At 32.9% G+C, this 18,946-nt stretch overlaps 1 protein-coding gene across 1 annotated transcript in view; it reads right to left on the reverse strand.

Moving 5' to 3' along the window:
- The window catches only part of LOC118195411 (uncharacterized), a 380,537-nt gene that overhangs the window by 240,095 nt on the left and 121,496 nt on the right, over positions 1-18,946 (reverse strand). The window contains exon 2 of the mRNA XM_085817665.1: positions 12,078-12,268. Within this exon, the coding sequence (XP_085673791.1) occupies positions 12,078-12,268 (191 nt within the window). The remainder of the gene's footprint in view (positions 1-12,077; positions 12,269-18,946) is intronic.

The following is an 18,946-nucleotide window of genomic DNA, read 5'->3' on the forward strand; positions in this document are numbered from 1 at the left end:
AGAATTAGTATTCAATCAAATTAATTTACTGAAACAAATTCCAATTCTGCAAATGACGAAGAATATGAGAAGTATCAAGAAAATTTGTTTTATCAACATACTTTTGAATTTTCTATAACAAAACCTAAGCTTCTGAATTTTGCTGAAAATTTTCTAAAGGAAATGATGAGGAAAAGCGTTTGCCGAGGATTGCATGAGATCCAGTCTCAGCAATTCTTTGACGTTTTTTAAGCGAAAACACATGGCTGTATACTTCGGGAGAAGAAGGCCACAAAAAAAAATTACAGAAAGATTTGAAAAAGAAGATAAGGTTTATCGACTTAACAACCTATGGATATTTATCGAATTCCCAAACTAAACTAAACTCTCAAACTAAATTTTAGAAAGATTTCCAAACTATCGATATTTATCGATTAAATAACGATAGTTTGGGAATCTTTCTAAAAGAAAAGACCGAAAACAGCCAACTTGCACTCGATAAGTAAATTTTACCATTTTATCTGCATAAAATCGCCAAATTACGCCAAGGTGTTTGCGTTAATACGTAAGTACCTAAAAAACTCATGCCATAGAGTACAATAAAAGTTACAGATACCTTCCTTAAGTGGAACAAATTTGCAACTTTTGTTTGTCCCTGTCAGTTTCTTTCTACGATGACAACAAATAAATTCAGTCATACAGTAAATAAATATGGATATATATAAAAAGCACCGTTAAAACAATTATATTGCACGGATTAAAATATTTCAAGAAGTATATTCTTTTCCATTGTCGAAAATTAAATATATCTAGCTCTCCATAGGAATGTGTGTGCGTATATTGCGCGAGAGAGTATTAAAATCCCTTCTCTGCATAAAAATAATATCCAAAGCGAAACCAAACACATATAAAGTATTTGAACAACGAGCTATTTTCTCTCATTTTGTCATAAATTCATTACATTGTTAAAGTTTAAGCAATATATAAAATCAAACTTATGATTCCGTCAGAGGCCCCAGTATTTTATTTTAGTTCTCATTTCTAATACCACACACGGAAATTCCGACCACGTATTACACAGAGTTCGCAATTCCCAGTGAATCATTTTTAGAGTTTCCCTACAACCTCTGACAGCAATTTTCGGACTCCCTCCACATAAAATATTCGTTAAAAAGGGGTGGGCGGGGCACAGAGACGCGCGACAACCGCCGCCCCTGGTCTCCAACGGCCAGCGGCGACTGGTCTTTCTATGCGGAAGCCCCCCATCCATGTGCGGGGAAAATGCCTCTGCTGGATGCGGCCGCACCGTTACGTGGCTTGGGTCACATTAGCAAAGCATTATCGATTAGCGCTTAACAAAGCCTGCGTGTGAGAGAAAAACAAAAAAGAATAAATTTTTACTATCATAGTTTTTTTCACTTCTTTTAAATAGCTTCTCAAGAAAAATTCTTAATGGTTATTAGCGAAAGTATATTACTTTAAGTTAAAATGGGCATAGGAAATAATGGAAAGTTTGAAATTCGAGATTCCGGCATTAAACGTGCATTTTGACTGTCATGAATTGAATTTACAATTCCTTTCAATGGCATTTCTGTTGAGTAACTTGACAACAGCTAGCTCATTGTTAATCACCCTTGTTTCTTCTACTGAATAAAGTCTGTGTACGACTTCTGGAAAATTTTAGAGTTAAAATGTTCTTTTTTATAAATAAACTTTTCGAATTTGCTTGTAAGCATTTTAACCTATGAACTGCCACGATCCCCGTTTGGGGATTTGTCTTAAGTAGCGGAAATTTAGTAACTTTAATTAGGTTGGCAACAATGGTTACTTTTTTGCCTTGTTGTTTAAACCTTTCTCCAGCTTTTGCATGAGTTGTTGAGTAGTAGTTGTTAAAGGAGTGAGTTCTAAAATATTATTCGTGAGAAGAAAGTAAAATTTTTGTGAGTTTCAAGATTTCAACAGTTTCAAAATGCTGTCCGGTATGTCATATTATTACGTACATCATTTCCAACTCCCACATACTGCCGCGTTCTCTAATGGTTTTAGAATATACTGTTTACTAACTATTTATTGTCAATGTGAATTTTATTTTCCGGCGAAGGCTACTTGAATCTCAATCCCCACTTGGGGTTCATTGCAGATTCTATCTGTACTCCAATTTCCAGTCTCTATGTCAATCTAGACACCCAGAAATAAATGTACATTGATAGAAAAAAAATTGGCAGTTAAAGGGTTAAACATTTGTATGACGTTATTTCTATATGTTTTCATGTTTATATCTGTAATAACAGGGCTTAATTTCTAAATTTAGAAGTGCAGGAGCCCTATAGAAGAGCTTCAGGAAAAAGGAGCAAGAATATATAAATAAATAAAATGACTAATAAAATCATTAATAATTAAATAATTAATTATTAAAACAATTAAATAATAAATGATTAAAGTAATCAAAAATTAATTAATTATTTAAGTCGTTGATTAAAGTAATTAAATATGATTAAACGTAAAAATGATTAAAGTAATTAAATAATTAAAATTAAAATTTAACCAAATGTAAAGAGATAAGTTAAAATTTAAAAAACGATTTTTTATATGATTTTATTACTAAAAATAAAAATTTTTAGATCAAATTTCTACCGAAAAAATGTTCAGTTACATCTTCTTATTTAGTGCTCCGGTGGGCTTCGGCTAGAATTAGGATTTATTGCAAAAACTAAAAAGTACAGGAGCGGGGCAATTTAAGCTCTGTGTAATAATATAATTTAGTATACACATTCTAATCTCTATGAGATATTTTAGGAAAGATACACAAGGCAATATTAACACGACACTTAGAATTAAATTTCGAATTTGTAGATGCATAATTCTTAAATAGTAACCGCATAGCAAACTTTTCATCATGCGGGCACAGATGATAAAACTTTATAGGTAAAATCTATTTATAATACCTAGAATTTGTGTTTTCGGTTCCATGCTAAAACCCCGAATTCCAGTTTTTCTGTTGAAATTTATGTACATTTTGCATGTTATGTTTTGCTGTTTTATTGTATGTAAAAATAAAATAAAATAGATTAATTAATTAAAAGGAATACTGTATGCGATAAATTTAAAGGAATTGACAAAATCCTAACTCGAAGCTACAAAATTAGTGTTTTGAAAAAAACTCGTTTAAATGTTACATAAGAATATTAAGTTATGATTTCGTACGGTATACGAAATATCAAGTTATGATTTCGTACGAAATATTTCAACAGAAATTATATACGTAGGTTAAAAACCATTAATTAATGTCTACAAGAAATATTAGTGTGAAGCACATTTAGTTAAATTTATTACTCGCATTTTCAATTTCCCTTAATGTTTTTGTTGATTATTGCTTAGAATTTAAATTTTGAATTGCTCTTTGATTCGAAACACTTTACTATGCAATAATTTTCCACAATTTTTTGTTCTTTGTATTTCTTAATTCGTAATAAAAATTTTCAGCTTCAGTTTACTATACTAGTATCTATTAATTTTGCCTATCTTAATTTTCATTTCATCATTGTTTGTAAAATTAATTTTTACATTGTTAAATTAAATTCACGCTTTTTCAGTTACAGGAGTAATCGAGACATCTACAAGAGCTGTTGCCAAACTGAACACTATTAGCCCAAAGGGCGTTAGCCCAGAAGGGCTATTAATTTCGTTTTGGCATTTTCCGTTGAAAACTTTAAATGTCGGTTTACTTTTCAAACTGTTGCCATCAAATATTAGAGCCCTGTATTATATTTTAAAAAAATTAAGTAATGAAGAATCTGTATAAATGTACGTATATTTCTCGCATTGTGATAAAACAACGGTACATACAGCCATCACATTTTTAATAACGTAATCTATAAGGTATTTCTCTAGCCTTCTTAGCATGTCTTCGTGGTGTAGTAGTCAGCACACTCGACGCATATTCGAAAGGTCCGTGGTTCGAGTCCCTGCTATCAAAAAAAGTACTTAATGTCTCTACAGTGGCGCTCGAACTAAAAAAGGGTGGTGAATGATGATTCTCCACTACCAGGATGGGGCGACTGAGTCCCCTAAACCCCTGTCGCCCTTAAAGGAGCAGTATATAAGGTATTATACGTTCGGACGCGTATTCCAGACGTACGTGGTTCGAATTCCGTCGAAGGCATTGCTCATTTTTCATCTCTCCTGCTTCCGAAATAACCTAATGTCTCTACAAATCCTCCTCCGAATATGAAACCCAGATTTGGAATTTATTTTATTATATTTTGTAAATTCATATTTTGTAAAACTTTAACGAATTTTTGATTAAAAAAGTTATCGATTTCAAAGCGAGCAATGGTAGCGCTGTACGGAGAATATATATATATATTCAGCGCGCGAGAATGTGTATCGGAAATTCCAAAGACATGTTCATTTTAAAATTATTTTGCGATATTACGAACATTACTGTTTTTAATTCTCTCTTCTCGGACCATTTTTATACTAATATTTGAAAAGAAATCATTTTATTACAAGTAGTGTAACTATTGATTTTATTCATAAAAACGTGTGGTGTAATTTGGAATTAAATTTTATTAGTGGGATTATTCTTTTAATTCAAATTTTATGACTTTGCTTCAGAACGAGAAATTTCCGAATGCGAAACTCCCATACGAATAAATTCTCACTTTTCGATATATTTTGATAAACCTATAACGAAATCTGCTTTATACTAATACATCTATTTTTAGGTAACTGATTTTAGATTAAAAAAATACCGCGATAGTGATTAAAGCTTAATCGGTGTATACAGGCCGAAATATGACTTACAGCATTATGCTTTATGTTTACGGCAGTTGTTACTGTAATTAAATACCATAAAAGCGAATTTTGTCTCCAAAATTTAGACGAAAGTCATCAATCCGTTTTCGAACTTTTAACTGCTCACTTATAAGAATAGGTTTTTTTGTACATCTGTCATCGAACAGTATTTTAAATGATATATTTACAATACGGTTTATGTTTACGGCATTCGTTATTATAATTTCATATAATGAAACCGAATTTTTTCCACAAAGTTTAGACGAAAGTCATCACTTCATTTTCGAGCTTTTAGTTGCTCATTTATAAGAATAGGTGTTTTAACATTTACAATACGGTTTCAGTCTTTACTATAATTATACTATATAAGTCTATACTCATCATTTCAGTGTTGAACATTTTGCCAATCATTTATAATAATAGGATATTTTTTGCATCTGTCATTGAACCGTATTGTAAATGATATGTTTTACAATAAGGTTTATGTTTACGGCAGCCATTACTATACAAGGTGTATCAGTATAGGTGACGGGTGGCAGCAGGGCCGGACACCCGAACGGCTTTCAAGACTAATCGGGTATAGTCCGGTACCCGCTCCATCTAGAACATAACATGTTTACAACATAAAATACCTAACGTTGCATTACCTACTCGACAAGTGGACATTGCATGGCGACATAATATAGCTCAGCATAGACATGACATGGCATAGCATTTCGACGTGACGTAGTATAGAATATAGTCATTGCATAGCGACATTACATATTTACAATATTAAATACACAACGGAATGTGACTTACACGACAGGTGGACATAGTATAGCGACATAACATAGGTAAGCATAGAGAAGACATAGCGACATAACATATTGAGGTTACATATTTACAACATACAATTCGCAGTGTGGCATGACCTATGTGACACGTGGACATTTCATGGTGACATATCATAGCGTAGCGTAGACATAACATGACACAGCATTGCAACATGATATGACATAGCATAGCATAAGGATTGCATATTTACCGCATTAAACATTACAGCATTTATATTTACAACGTAACTTAACTACATGAGATGTGGATATGCGACATACCATAGCATCTCATAGATATAACATAAATAATATTGCGACGTAACATATTGACGCCACAGATTTATAACATATGTGTATCAGTACAGCGTTGAGAAACTTTCAGGAGAGATAGAGTACACCTAGACGATGGGAAATCATATAGGAATGCATGGTCGGAAACGCTTTTCTAGTGCTGTAGTGACGACACAAAAGTCAAGAAAGAAAGGACACGAACGGGGTGAGAAAACATGTTTATTATTCGGAGTTCAACAATAACAAAGTATAAACAACAACGAGACAACGGTCATCATCAAAGAATGTGTTCGAAATTACGACCCGGACCGTGATGCAGGAACCGCGCGTCATGCATCTTCCATTCGTGATGCAGATCTTCCATGCGGAGATGTGAGGCCTGCATCACGGTTCGGGGTCGTCATTTCGAACACCTTCTTTAATGACGATCGTTGTTTGTTTTTGTTCTTATTTGCAGATTCCTGTTGTAGTAAACATAATAAAACATGTTTTGTCTCACTCTTTGTGTCCTTCCTTTTTTGCTTTTTGTGTCGTCACTACCGCGCCAGGAAAGCTTTTCTGACCATGCATTGCTATGTGATTTCTCATCGTCTAAGTGCACTCTTATCTCTCCTGAAAGTTTCTCAACACTTTACTGATACATCCTGTATTTTAGTATTATAAAACCGAATTTTTTCTCCAAAGTTTCGGCTAAAGTCATCCTTTCATTTTCGAACTCTTAGCAGTTTATTTATAAAAATATGGTTTTTTGTGTATCTGACATTGGAACCGTATTATAAATGATGTATTTTTCTATGTTAAACATTATGTATTTAAAATTTATTTAAAGAGTAAAAAACTTCGCTCATATCGAAAACATTATGTACTTTTATTTATTTATTTAGGAATTTGTTCATTAAATAATACTTGGAAGTTTCTGATGTAATAAATAAAATACTATTAAACAGAGGATTTGAAGTTTTATTGAAGAAGTTTTAGAATAAGAGCTTCAGCCAGGAGTAGTTTCCCTGTTTATAAAAAGTCATGAAATTATTTCATAATGATAAAAAGCGATTAAAGAGGCATAAAACTATTTTGCAGTGTAAACAAACCTTTCGTTTCGCGTAAAAGTCTAATTTGAAAATTTTGTTTGCCCACCTAAGAGGACTTTCACAGCATTTAAGTTAAGAGATAGGAAATTTTATGGAAAGATATAACTTTAGAGTAGGAATCTAATAAAACTGACTGACTTCTTTTGGTGTAGATATTTCCAGCAACCAGTTTATTTGTGTAATTTATTTTATAACATAGCCGTTTTATAACATAACTGTTAACCAGTTTATTTTTATAACATAACTGTTCGAGATCTGCAACTTAACATGACTGTTAAGCACCAGCGATATTGCAAAATTTAATTCAGCTGGAAACTCTGTTTTGGCTCTCGATCAAGAAAAGGGTGCGGCTCTTTTCTCTGAAGTTATAAGAATAATAATTTAAAAAAATAAGCTCAGTTTATTTTTCGAGGTGTAATACAGATGTAAAAGGGAAGTACTGGCAAATGAAACATTCTAGAAATTTTATATTATTTACAAGCTGCTTAGACCACATTTTATATTACTTACAAGCTGCATAGAATACACGAAGAAGGGGGAAATAGATTTTTTTTTCCCAAAGGGCCAAACTGCCCAGAAGGGTTATTACTTTCGTTTTGGCATTTTGCGTTGATTCACTATAAACGGCGAATCACTTTTTAAATTGTTGCCATCAAATATTAGAACCCTGTATTATATTTAAAGAAATTAAATAAAGAATCCGCGTAAATGCATGTATAATTCTCGCATTGTGATAAAACAACGGCACCTAGAACTATCAAATTCTAAATAACGTACGTCTCTACCCGAATATAATCGTAATATAAAATCTGAAAGCTTTTTTTTTTCAATTTTTTCAATTTTTAATAACCATAATCTGTGCAGTAAACTTGCGGTGCCAAAACTCATTATCTCTTAGTTTATGAATGGAGGTTTTTCAAGCTACGAATATTTTCTGTGGGAGAATCGGAATTTGCTTCATTTTAAAAATTTATGTTTGTTAAATGGCTTTTGTTTTGAGTTCATATTTTCTTATATTTCTAAGCTTCGTATAGGCCATTTCAAATAAAGCGAAGGTATACCAATTATTCAGAAGCTAAGCACAACTCAGAAAAACATCGTTAGGTTAACTGAAAGGTTTATAAGATTATCACATCCAGCTACGTGTGACTCCAGAACCAATTTTTCCAAGAAACGAAGTTTCTCCTGGTATTTGTTTAAAAAGTAGAGTTCTTAGTTGAGCAGTTCCGAGAAAGCTTATGTGCCGACTATGTACGCGGGACATTTTACGAAGCTGGCGAAAATATCTCCCTTACATTTCTCTCGCGTAGGTTTACGCCGAAGAGCTGGTTTTTGCGTAAATAAACCAATCCAGATATCCCAAAAGTGAGGATTCCCAGAAATGTGTTTTTCGATGCGCAGTCACGAAGCTTACAGGTCTGGTAACGGTTTTATTGATCATTCTTCTCTGGTCGAGTAAACTTGCTGTTGTTAACTAGGTCCTCTGAAATTGATTCATTGGATTGAAATTGTTAAATTATGGTTAACGGAAATTATGGTAATTGCACTAAGACTACATGCCTAACAGTCTGATCAGGCAGATAAACTATCAGACTATTTCCCTGAGAGGAAGGATACGCTCATTAAGGACCTTTAAAGTCTCATATTTACATTATGTATTGGTAAAACTGTGAAAATCCACGAGAAAATCAGTTAGTGAGGTGAAAAAAAAAAAAAACTACTACATGGACGAGCTGACTTTGAAATTTAGGGTAGCTCGCTTTCTGAACTGCTTGAAGATGTTGAAAATTACGTGAGTAGCTAAAAATTTCGAAACCTTTGCTAAAATGCAAGAGACAATTGGGTGAACGGAAAAATAGGCGAGCAAGTACAGTATCAATTTTCCTTAAAACCTGAGCTCTTTTTAGCCCAAAGGGGCGTTAGCCCAGAAGGCTGTTAGTCTCAAAACGGCATTTTGGGTCTCGAAACGGCATTTTTGGGTGAGGGACATATGATTACGATTGTTATTCTGATTTAAAAAAAAAAAAGAGTTACTTTTAATACCCAAATTTTGGAGGATAATTTTAAATTATCTTTTAAAATACTTAAGTAAAGAGCATGGTTCACTATGCCATCAATAAATACTAAAGTACCTAATCCTGATGCGAAATGAAGCGTCTCAGAAGGACACCTCCACCGCCATGCTTTACTGTACCAACCGAGGTCTTGAGATTAAGTTCCTCCTTTTTTCTTCTCCATAATATTACATGCCCGTAGAAACCAAAAATGTTAAATTTGATTTCAAATAAGACATGGTTCCAATACGCTTCTGGCTTATCTACCATTGATTTTAGGAATGAAAGAAAAGCAAAGCGCCTATGCAATCCAGCTGATATTTGTCAAACAGTTTCAGGTGAAACTGAAGTAGACGATCTTTCAGTAAATTCTGTACAAATCTTTACAGCACTCAAATATGGATTTTTCGGAAATTTTCTAACTATTAGCTAATTAATTAATTAATTAATTCTAACTATTACTGATCATGTTGAATTAACTTTCCCGGACGACGTCTTCTTACTCATTTTTCGATCCGATTTCCTCCCTAAAACGTTTTATCACATACTGCACCATAGAATGGGATAAATTTTGCAATTTAACAACATCCCGTATCCATTTTCCACCCTTCTGATGAAAGGTAGTCAATTTTCCAGGGATATTTGTTGTTTCCTTACGACTATGACAAATTTTTAAATATTTATTAAATTATGACGAAGTAAGCAAGCAAAAAATAAAGCTAAACGTCATTAAAAGCAAAAAAAAAAAAAGTGTTAGACTAATTTTATTTATGAAGTTTTACGAAAGTGTTTTGGCGCACGATCAGTTTCGTGACGTATTTTATCTATGGCTTCTTACATTTTTCAATTTTAGAGAATGAAGATAGGCCAGTATTAAAAAAAAGAAAAGCTTGGTTTTATTCAAAATTGCATGAAGGTGATGGGAAGAAATATTGGGATTTATATTCGAATTAATTCCGGGCTACACCGCTTTTTCTATAAATTCTAAAAGTGTCCAAACACTTTTGGGAGCCACTGTATAAAAATTTACTGAACATTTTACTAACTGAACTGATTCAATCACAGTCTGCAGAAACATATACGAAATTAGATCTTGTAATACACAAAACTCTCCTATCCTCAGTACGGATGGAAGTTCATAACATCACTCTTGTCTAATTTCTTTCTAATGCAGAAAATCAGAATAAATCATGCATTAATGACCTATCCCGTATCTCAATACTTTACATAAATCGCTTCGTATAAATCGATTTAGAAAATTTAAAAAGCGATTTTCTATCAGAGTTTCAAATATTTTGAAGGTTATAATATTTTGGGGAGAATTAAAAGAAGTAAAATAATATATTCTTTATTTCAAAACTTACTGCAAAGATTTAGTTACCTCTTGATTTTTCTCATAAGCCATTTTGATTCTGGTTCAAATGAATCACCACATTACTAAAAACAAACTTAGTTTGGAGTTAGCTAATTGTGTCATTAAGGCATGTTTTGCTCTGATTTTCTGTGATCTAATAAGCAGGTTGGACAGTTTTTTTTAAAAGGCGGAGAAAAAGGAAACAAACATAGCATGATATACATTAGTCTTTTTTATAGAACCCAGAAAAGTTACGCACTCGTTATTTCTACGTATCATTAAAAAAGAAAAAAAAAAAAATGCTCCTAACCGAATTGATATATAGTGACACCTTACATATAAACGAGGCATTGTTCACCCTTTTTCACCTTTCATTTCAATAAAACCCAGCAAAATTTAGTTGACTCTAATAAAGGAAAATGCGACTTTCTTTTCTCATGAGAGGAATCACTTAACGAATCTCTAAACCTACTTGAAAGTAAAATAAGGCGCAGTGGGCGTTTTCAAGAATAGAGTTTTGGTGGAACGAACATTTTTAATTAGTCTTTAGCATTTATAAATTCCTTTTATAAGGTTGTTTGGTTATGGTAATAAAACCTGAAAGCGCATAATTCTAAAAACATAAAATCAAATTCGTTTTTTTGTTTTTCATTTCCATATTTATAAGATAATATTTTACTTGAGGCACAATAATTCATAGCTAATGTATTCAGTTTTGTATATGTGCACAATGGTTTTGTTGAACTTCATGACTGAGCAAAATGTATAACTGGAAAGCAATTCAAAGTGAGACGACCTGAACTAATTGTAAGAGAAAAACTGCTAAATCTGCGAACCAAATTTCCTGCTTTGGTAGCTAAATAGTAAAATATTTATTACTTGGTTTATTACTGCTACATTAAAAATGAATTATTCTTCTAAAAATTGTGAGACTCATGCGCAATGGAATAAAGCATCAGTTTTTGTAGTAATAGAGGAAATAGAAATGTGCTGTTCATCTTAAAAGTCTACATGCGTAAAGATAGGATTTAATTACTAATACATTTCCAAAGAATTTAAGAGCAGCTAATTTTGTGAGTTATATAAAGCGATAAAATTTTGTTTTATATTTTTTATATCAAGTAGGAAAACACAATTTTCCATAGCATTAAAAATTTATAAAAGACTATTTGTTATTTAATGTCAATAGAAGCGAGAGAAAGCGTAGTGAATTAAAAAAAGAAAAATAATGTTATAAGAGCGTTATTGACAAAAATAATGAAAATATCACAGGGTACATAGTTTACATTAATGTGATAAACAGAAGTTTTCTGTTTTTACTTCCATGTACGAAGTAAGGGAAGTATTGTAACCGCGAAACATTTCGGGTATCATATCTGCACAGAAATAATTATTTTGACCGCTCTTGAATCAATTTGAATGATTTTTTGAGTGACATCTATACAGATGGGCAGAATAAAGGAGTCTTTTTCCCAAAACGGACTGCAAAATGGATTCAGAACAGATTTTTTTTTCGTGACGTCTGTACGTACGTACGTACGTATGTCTGTACGTACGCATTCTTTTTGGCAAAACGGATTGTAAAATGGATTTAGGATGGATTCCGAAGAGACTTTTTTTCGTGACGTCTGTACGCATATACGTATATTTAAAATCCTCTCCTTTCTGATTTTAAAGAAAGAACTTCACTTACCTTGGAAATAACTCTTGGTCCTGAGGTAGCTAACACTTAATCGTAGGATTGAGAGCTTATCCAGTTTCGATAACACGTTCTGGTCAAATGGCAGTAGACTTGCTAAAGTGTCCAGTTCTGCATTCAGCCTTTCACGATGCCTTTTACTGGGATTTGACTTTGTTTGGCCTTCTTTGGGTGGTACACGAACACTGAAAGAATAATACAGTTTGAATAATCAATTCTCAGAAAATTGAATTTGTTAAATCTATCAAAAAATCTATCAAAAAATGAATTTGTTAAATCTATCAAAAAATTTATCAAAAATGAATTTGTTAAATCTATCAAAAAATCTATCAAAAAATGAATTTGTTAAATCTATCAAAAGAAATATCTTCTACAGATACATAAAATGTTGATTAATTGATGAATTGAAATCATTGAGTTAGTTAAAAATTCCTTCAATTTTTACAAAACATGAAATATACAATAAAACAAATTCCTAATTCAAAATTCAGGCTTCCAAGTGTCCATATTCGGAGGACTACGTTATCTAAAATTGAATGGCTCTAGGTACCATCGTTTTATTACTATGCGAGATAAGCAGATTCTTTATTATTTCATTTCTTTAAATATAATAAAGGGCGATAATATTTGGTTGGCAACAATTTGAAAAATCATTCAGACTTTTATAACTGATTCAACGCGAAATCCCGTTTTGAGGCTAATGGTCCTTCTAGGCTAATACCATTTGGGCTAAAAGAATATGAAAGCTTTCGGATTTTATGTTACACCCAAAGGGCGTATTTTTAAAGGTTTATGTACTACATTTATTTATTAAATATCTTAAATATCATGTTCTTCGCACTTAAATCACATAAAATTCAATTCACCAGCAATATCACAAAATATTTAAAAACAACATATCTTTAAAATTTCCAGTAGACAGTTCCATACGCTGAAGATTCCCTCCCCCCCCCCCCCGCATAGTGTTGCCATTGCTCGCTTTGATATCGTCGAGTTTTTTAATCATAAAATTGTTAAAGTTTTACAAAATATGAAATAGACAATGAAACAAATTCCAAATTCGGGCTTCTGTGTGCCCATGTTCGGGTGGAGGACTATGCTATTCAGAATTTGATTACTCTAGCTACCGTTGTTATTTTACAAAGCGAGCAATAGATACACATTCATGAAGATTCTTCGTCATTTAGTTTCTTTAAATATAATACAGGACGCTAATATTTGGTGGCAACAGTTTGAAAAGTGATAGTTGAAGTGATTCAACGCAATATGCCGTTTCTAGAGTGATAGCCCTTCAGGGCCAACGCCTTTTTGGGCTGAAAGAAGGGGCTGGATATCAGATTCTTTTTTTTTAACTCTATTCAATATCTACAACCACTATATCCCTTTTAAATGCCGCAGCTACACAGCTAACAAATGTCAAAAGAAGGTTTGCTTTAACAGCAATCAGGAGGAAAGGAATAAAGAGAACGGGATACTGTATAGGGAAAGGCAGAAAAGGGGAGCGGAGTCAGCAGCAGTTCGGACGTTGTAAGTACATTACCAAATGACATGTAATAGCTACCTTGTATCATTCATTCCGCCGAACGTCATGCTGTGCCGTCAGGTGGTACAGAGGAAGGGGGTCGGCAGCACGTGCATACTCGCTAGTCGGTTTGGCTACCTGAATCCCCATTCATGAGGTTTACAGGGCATTCAGCGACGGCCTTTTATGCAGAGGAACATATATAGTGACAAGTGGAATACAATAACGAGGACTGTTTAGTGCTTGGAAAAATAAGTTTAAAATTTTATTGAATTAGATTGAATAAAAGAAAAAGGGTTTGAGTTAAAAGTTGCTTAACTAGCGGACATTCATTTGTCTTTAATATTTTAAAATAAAGGTTTGTTTACTAATATTTAGTTACTTCTCCCTTAGTAATTTTCTGTAAATAACGTTTAGATTTTGCTTATATATAACCCACGTTTTATTCCAGACACTGATATTTAATTTAAATAATCTCATTATTAATGAACAAAAATTAGTTTTAATGCCTCCTCTCCACATATCCTGTACATATAAGGTATTTCATGCAATATCTAAATCTAAATTAAAATTTAATGTGCCTCCCAACCGGGATGCATATTTCGGAAGTGCATATATGTATCGCCACCGTGGAAGTGGCTTTTAGAACGGACCAATGGGCTTCCAGTAATATTTCTGTCATTTCACATAATTTCTGACGCGCTTTAAGCAAGATGGTTGAAAACGTTTTGTCAAGCAATTTCCTGCACAAAGTAATTAAAGCATCGCGGATTTCTTGTGAAAATTTTCCTTGCGAAGTTATATCAAATATGAACATGATTATGTGTGTATATAGTAGAAGTCTTAACATTTTTTATTACGGTCTATATGAAAATGATATTCTGTAATAATAGCCAGTGCACAGTTTTATTTAAAGTGTATTTGCCTAATTTGCATTCCTAAATATTTAGTGTGTTAAATTTCACTTTAATAATTGTTCATTCTTAAATGTCTTGCCTGCACAAGAAATACTCTTCAAACTTAATTTACATATCTTATTAAAAACGAGTATACTTAATTTATTCATATATAACTTTTGATGTAAACAGTAAGTACAATCAGATCATTTACAATATATATTTTGAATCTTACACTTTCAAAATCAAAGGAATGCAAGCACTGGAAATTAAAGAATACTATATTCATTGTAACACTTCCACTTATTCTCGGCTTAGTAAAATATATATATATATATATATATACTTGAATTCTTTTAATCTACAGGTGTTTCTAAATGCATAATATTCGACGCTAATTGTAGCTTTAGTCATTTTCTCGATATAAAGACCGATAACATGGCACGAACATTGATTCGAATATCCATTGCGTGATAAGTTTCGCGAAAGTGAAATGTTGACGATTAAATAAACGTATAAAATGAAAGCAGCATTTCTACGCCATACATTTATAACTGCGAAACAAATGCAAAACAAAGCGTAAACAACAACATGAGCTCATATGCACAGTTTCGTACATTCAGCGTCACAAGAGCAACAGCTTATTGCTCCGCTTTTGAAACTCTTCCTTCAGTGGCGATACTAATGTGCACTTGTGAATTATGCGACCGGGATAATGGTTAGTAACGTAGACTGGCGTACCGAAGGACCCGGGTTTGAATCCCGGAGAAGGCATGGATGTTTGTAAATGTACAGTGTCAGTCAGCATAGAGTCACTCTAAATATGGAGCGAGCCGAAAGTCCTCCCGAGAGATTGGTCGTTTGGTTAAAAAGGGCGGGAGACCCTGGAATCTCACTGTGGCCCCGTTATTTGAACGATCACCATACAAAATATCAAAATGTATTATAATTAGCAATTTACTAATTTAAATGAAGTAGTTAAAATGATATCGAAAAAAATTCTTAAGACTGAAGGAAAAACAACTTATATCTAGCAGACAAACATATATTTGAAAAGGCTTATTAACCTACCACTTTTGATGATTTGAAAATGGAGTTTCGGGTTAGCAGAATAAAGATTTTTTGTTTTCCTCGTGTGCAGCAGCTCGTTTTCAGGAGCTATGAAAAAGTCTTCCGCGAGGGCATATTTCTTAAGCCAGATAGCATTCGAATGGTTACAAGCAGTTAAATATTAAGTACTGCATCTTCTAGGTTAACATGTAAGGTATTTCTCCGCCTTCTAAGCATGCCTTTGTAGTGTAATGCTCATCATTTTCGGCGTGTACTTTGAGAGGTCTGTGGTTCGAGTCCTGGCGAGAGCATTGCTTATTTTTACGTCTCTTAGCATCAAAAATCCTAGTGTCTTTACAATGATGCCCGAACTAAAAACGGTAGTGGATGATGATTATCCGCCACCACTATTATTTGGCGATTGGGTCCCTTAATCTTCAGTCGCCCTTTAAAAGGGGGAGTATATAAGGTATTTCTCTCGCCCTCTTAGCACGCTCTCGTATCATAATGGTCAGCACGCTTGGCGCGTACATCGAGAGTTCCGTGGTTCGAGTCCCGGGGAGGGCATTGCTCATTTTCACGTGTCTCAGCATCAAAAATTCTAATGTCTCTATAAACACACTGAAGTTAATATCTGTTTAAAAAAAAAAGTAGAATGCGTATAAGAATTATGTCATATTACTTTAATTGGGCTAAATAAAAATTATGCTGTTTATAGAAAGTGAAATGTACAAGTTAATGCTATTACGTCCATGTCTGCTCCTTAGTATATCAGACTAAGCCGTTTACTTTTGAAATAATAAATATTAAAATAAATAAATATTCTTCATAAAAATAAATATTCTTTATTAATTTTGGTTAGTAAATTCCCTATTAACTAGAGTAATATCGGCTACTGTAAACATAGTTAACCTAAAATGGCAGTTATCGGCTACTGTAAACACAGTTAACCTAAAATAGCAGTTAATCCTGCAGCAGTTAAAAAAACTTACGAAAGTGTGTGTGTGTGTGCGATTATGGCAAAGCCTCGAGGGCTATCTGCCTAAGGGGAGTAATGCCTTCGTGGAGGACTTTCTAAGGGAAACTGGCTCGTATACACGTTACACATGGGGAAAACCACGAAAACTTACGAAAGAGAAACTTAGAATAATTCATGTTATAATTAATAGAAACATTTTATTAATGATTTACGTGTATTTCTAAGCAGTTCGAAAAATAAGTTCATTTGTCCATATAAATTAAATTAGCATTCAAAACAAGAATTATTGCTTTTGCATCTCAATAGAAATCTGTGGGAAACAGAAGATTTAAGGCAGCTGAAACTACCAGTGTTCCGAGATTTTGCCGCTCTGACAGGCACTGGTGGGCCTGCCGTTGTCAATCGAAGATAGCTTTTAATGCCAAATATAAGTTAGGAACTCGCGCTTAGAATTCCATTCTCACAATAAGCTGTAATATTTTCTATGCAGTCAACGTTTTAGCTTCGTCATTTTTTATACTTCTACATACAGGTACAAAATTTAATCTATTTTCACTACTGAGCAATTTATAATGGATGCTTTAACAAAATTTATACATTCCAGATTATGTACAATTAAATTACATAATATTATGGAAAAAATCAATCTAAATAATGTGACATCATCTACTATAAGTACTATAATCCCGCATATTTTCTCCTATTGTTTATGATCCCCGTAGGAACTTTTCTTTACCTTGGTAGCTTGTGACAACTTGTCCATTATTCTGAGATACACAATAACAAAACTCAGTTAATCCTCTGCCTTTAGTTAATCGAGTATTTGGCTCAATATTTTCAACAGTACTTTTGGCTTATTACAGTTATCTGCTGCACTTATTAATTTTATATATTTATAACAGCAATTGCGTAAAATAAATCAATACTATGTGTTTCAGAATTATATAAATGTTGTTGTAATAATGTTTATATTATTTGAAACTGGTTTAGTTTTTTCTGAAATGTTTTAGTTTTTTCAATAGCTCAAAAAGAGATGTAATAAGAAAAGATTATTTAGTAAAGATAAAGCACTTAAAAATTGACTTAGGGTGTACAATACTCCAGAGGAGGCCAGGAATTTGAAAATCTCATATCCTTTCACTTTCCCCGGCATAAGAATTTTGTTCTCGAAAAGATTTCTGCCCCGAAAGTATTTTCGAATCCACGGGTTATTTAAGTATCATTTCTGAAAGACAGGACATTCACAAACATCTGCGTCTTATCATTACAAAATTCGAACTCGTACTTATCAGTGCGCATCAAACTACCCATTTATCATTATAATAACTGAGGCCTCATTTAGTAAAATAACTCATACCTTTTCTTTTCTTTCTTTCTTTTTTTGGTAAAACACATTAAAATTTATTGACTTGAATTCTAAAATGCATACAACGATGCAAAATTATAAAAAATTGTTGATGAAAGCTAGAAGCAAGCAGCCTGATCAAAATAAAAATTTTATTTTTACTTTAAACCATATAATAATTAGTTCAGATAAATTTTTTTCTAATCAAAGTCTAGATTTTGATATAGAGGAAAAAAAAAAAAATCCGAAAGCTCTTACACCCAAAGGGACGTTTCATTTATGCACACATACACGTTTCGGGGCATTGAAGCTTACGTTCCTTCAGGCTAAAAATCTTTTAAAACGGCCTATCCTCAGAATTTCTGATAGACATTCTCGCGTTCTGGAGATGAAAATGCTTTTAACCCAAAGGAGCGTTAGCTCAGAAGGGCTATTAATTTCGCTTTGGCGTTTTGCATCGATTCACTGTAAATGTCCGTATCACTTTTCAAACTGTTGCCACCAAATATTATCACCTTGTGTTACATTTAGAGAAATTAAATAATGAAGAATTTGTATAAATATATGTATGTTTCTCGGAATGTGATAAATTAACGGCACCTACAGCCATCAAATTTTGAATAACGTAATCCTCCTGCGAATATTGGCATCTGGAAGCCCAAATTTGGGATTTGTTTTCTTATCGATTTCGTATTTTGTAACATTTTAACGAATTTTTGATTAAAAAACTCAACGATTTCAAAGCGAGTAATGGCAACACTGTACGAAAAAAAAAAATCTCCAGCGCGCGAGACTGCGTATGGGAAATTCTAAAGATATGCTCATTTTAAAATTATTCTGCGATGTTGCTGCTGAATTGAATTTTATGCTTTAAGTGCGATGAATATGACATTTAATAAATAAAGGTAACACAGGAAACGTTAAAAAAACGCCCTTTTGAGTGTAATGTAAAATCTGAAAGTTTTCAGAGTTTTTTTTTTTTTTTTTTTTTTTTTTTTTTTTCGTACAGTGTTGCCGTCTGAAATAATTGAGTTTGTTAATCAAAAGTTCGTTAAAGTTTTGCAAAATTTG

This window comes from Stegodyphus dumicola, chromosome 5, assembly GCF_044657685.1.
Source record: "Stegodyphus dumicola isolate Sdum_Otavi_A_Nest chromosome 5, ASM4465768v1".
Lineage (NCBI taxonomy): Eukaryota > Metazoa > Arthropoda > Arachnida > Araneae > Eresidae > Stegodyphus > Stegodyphus dumicola.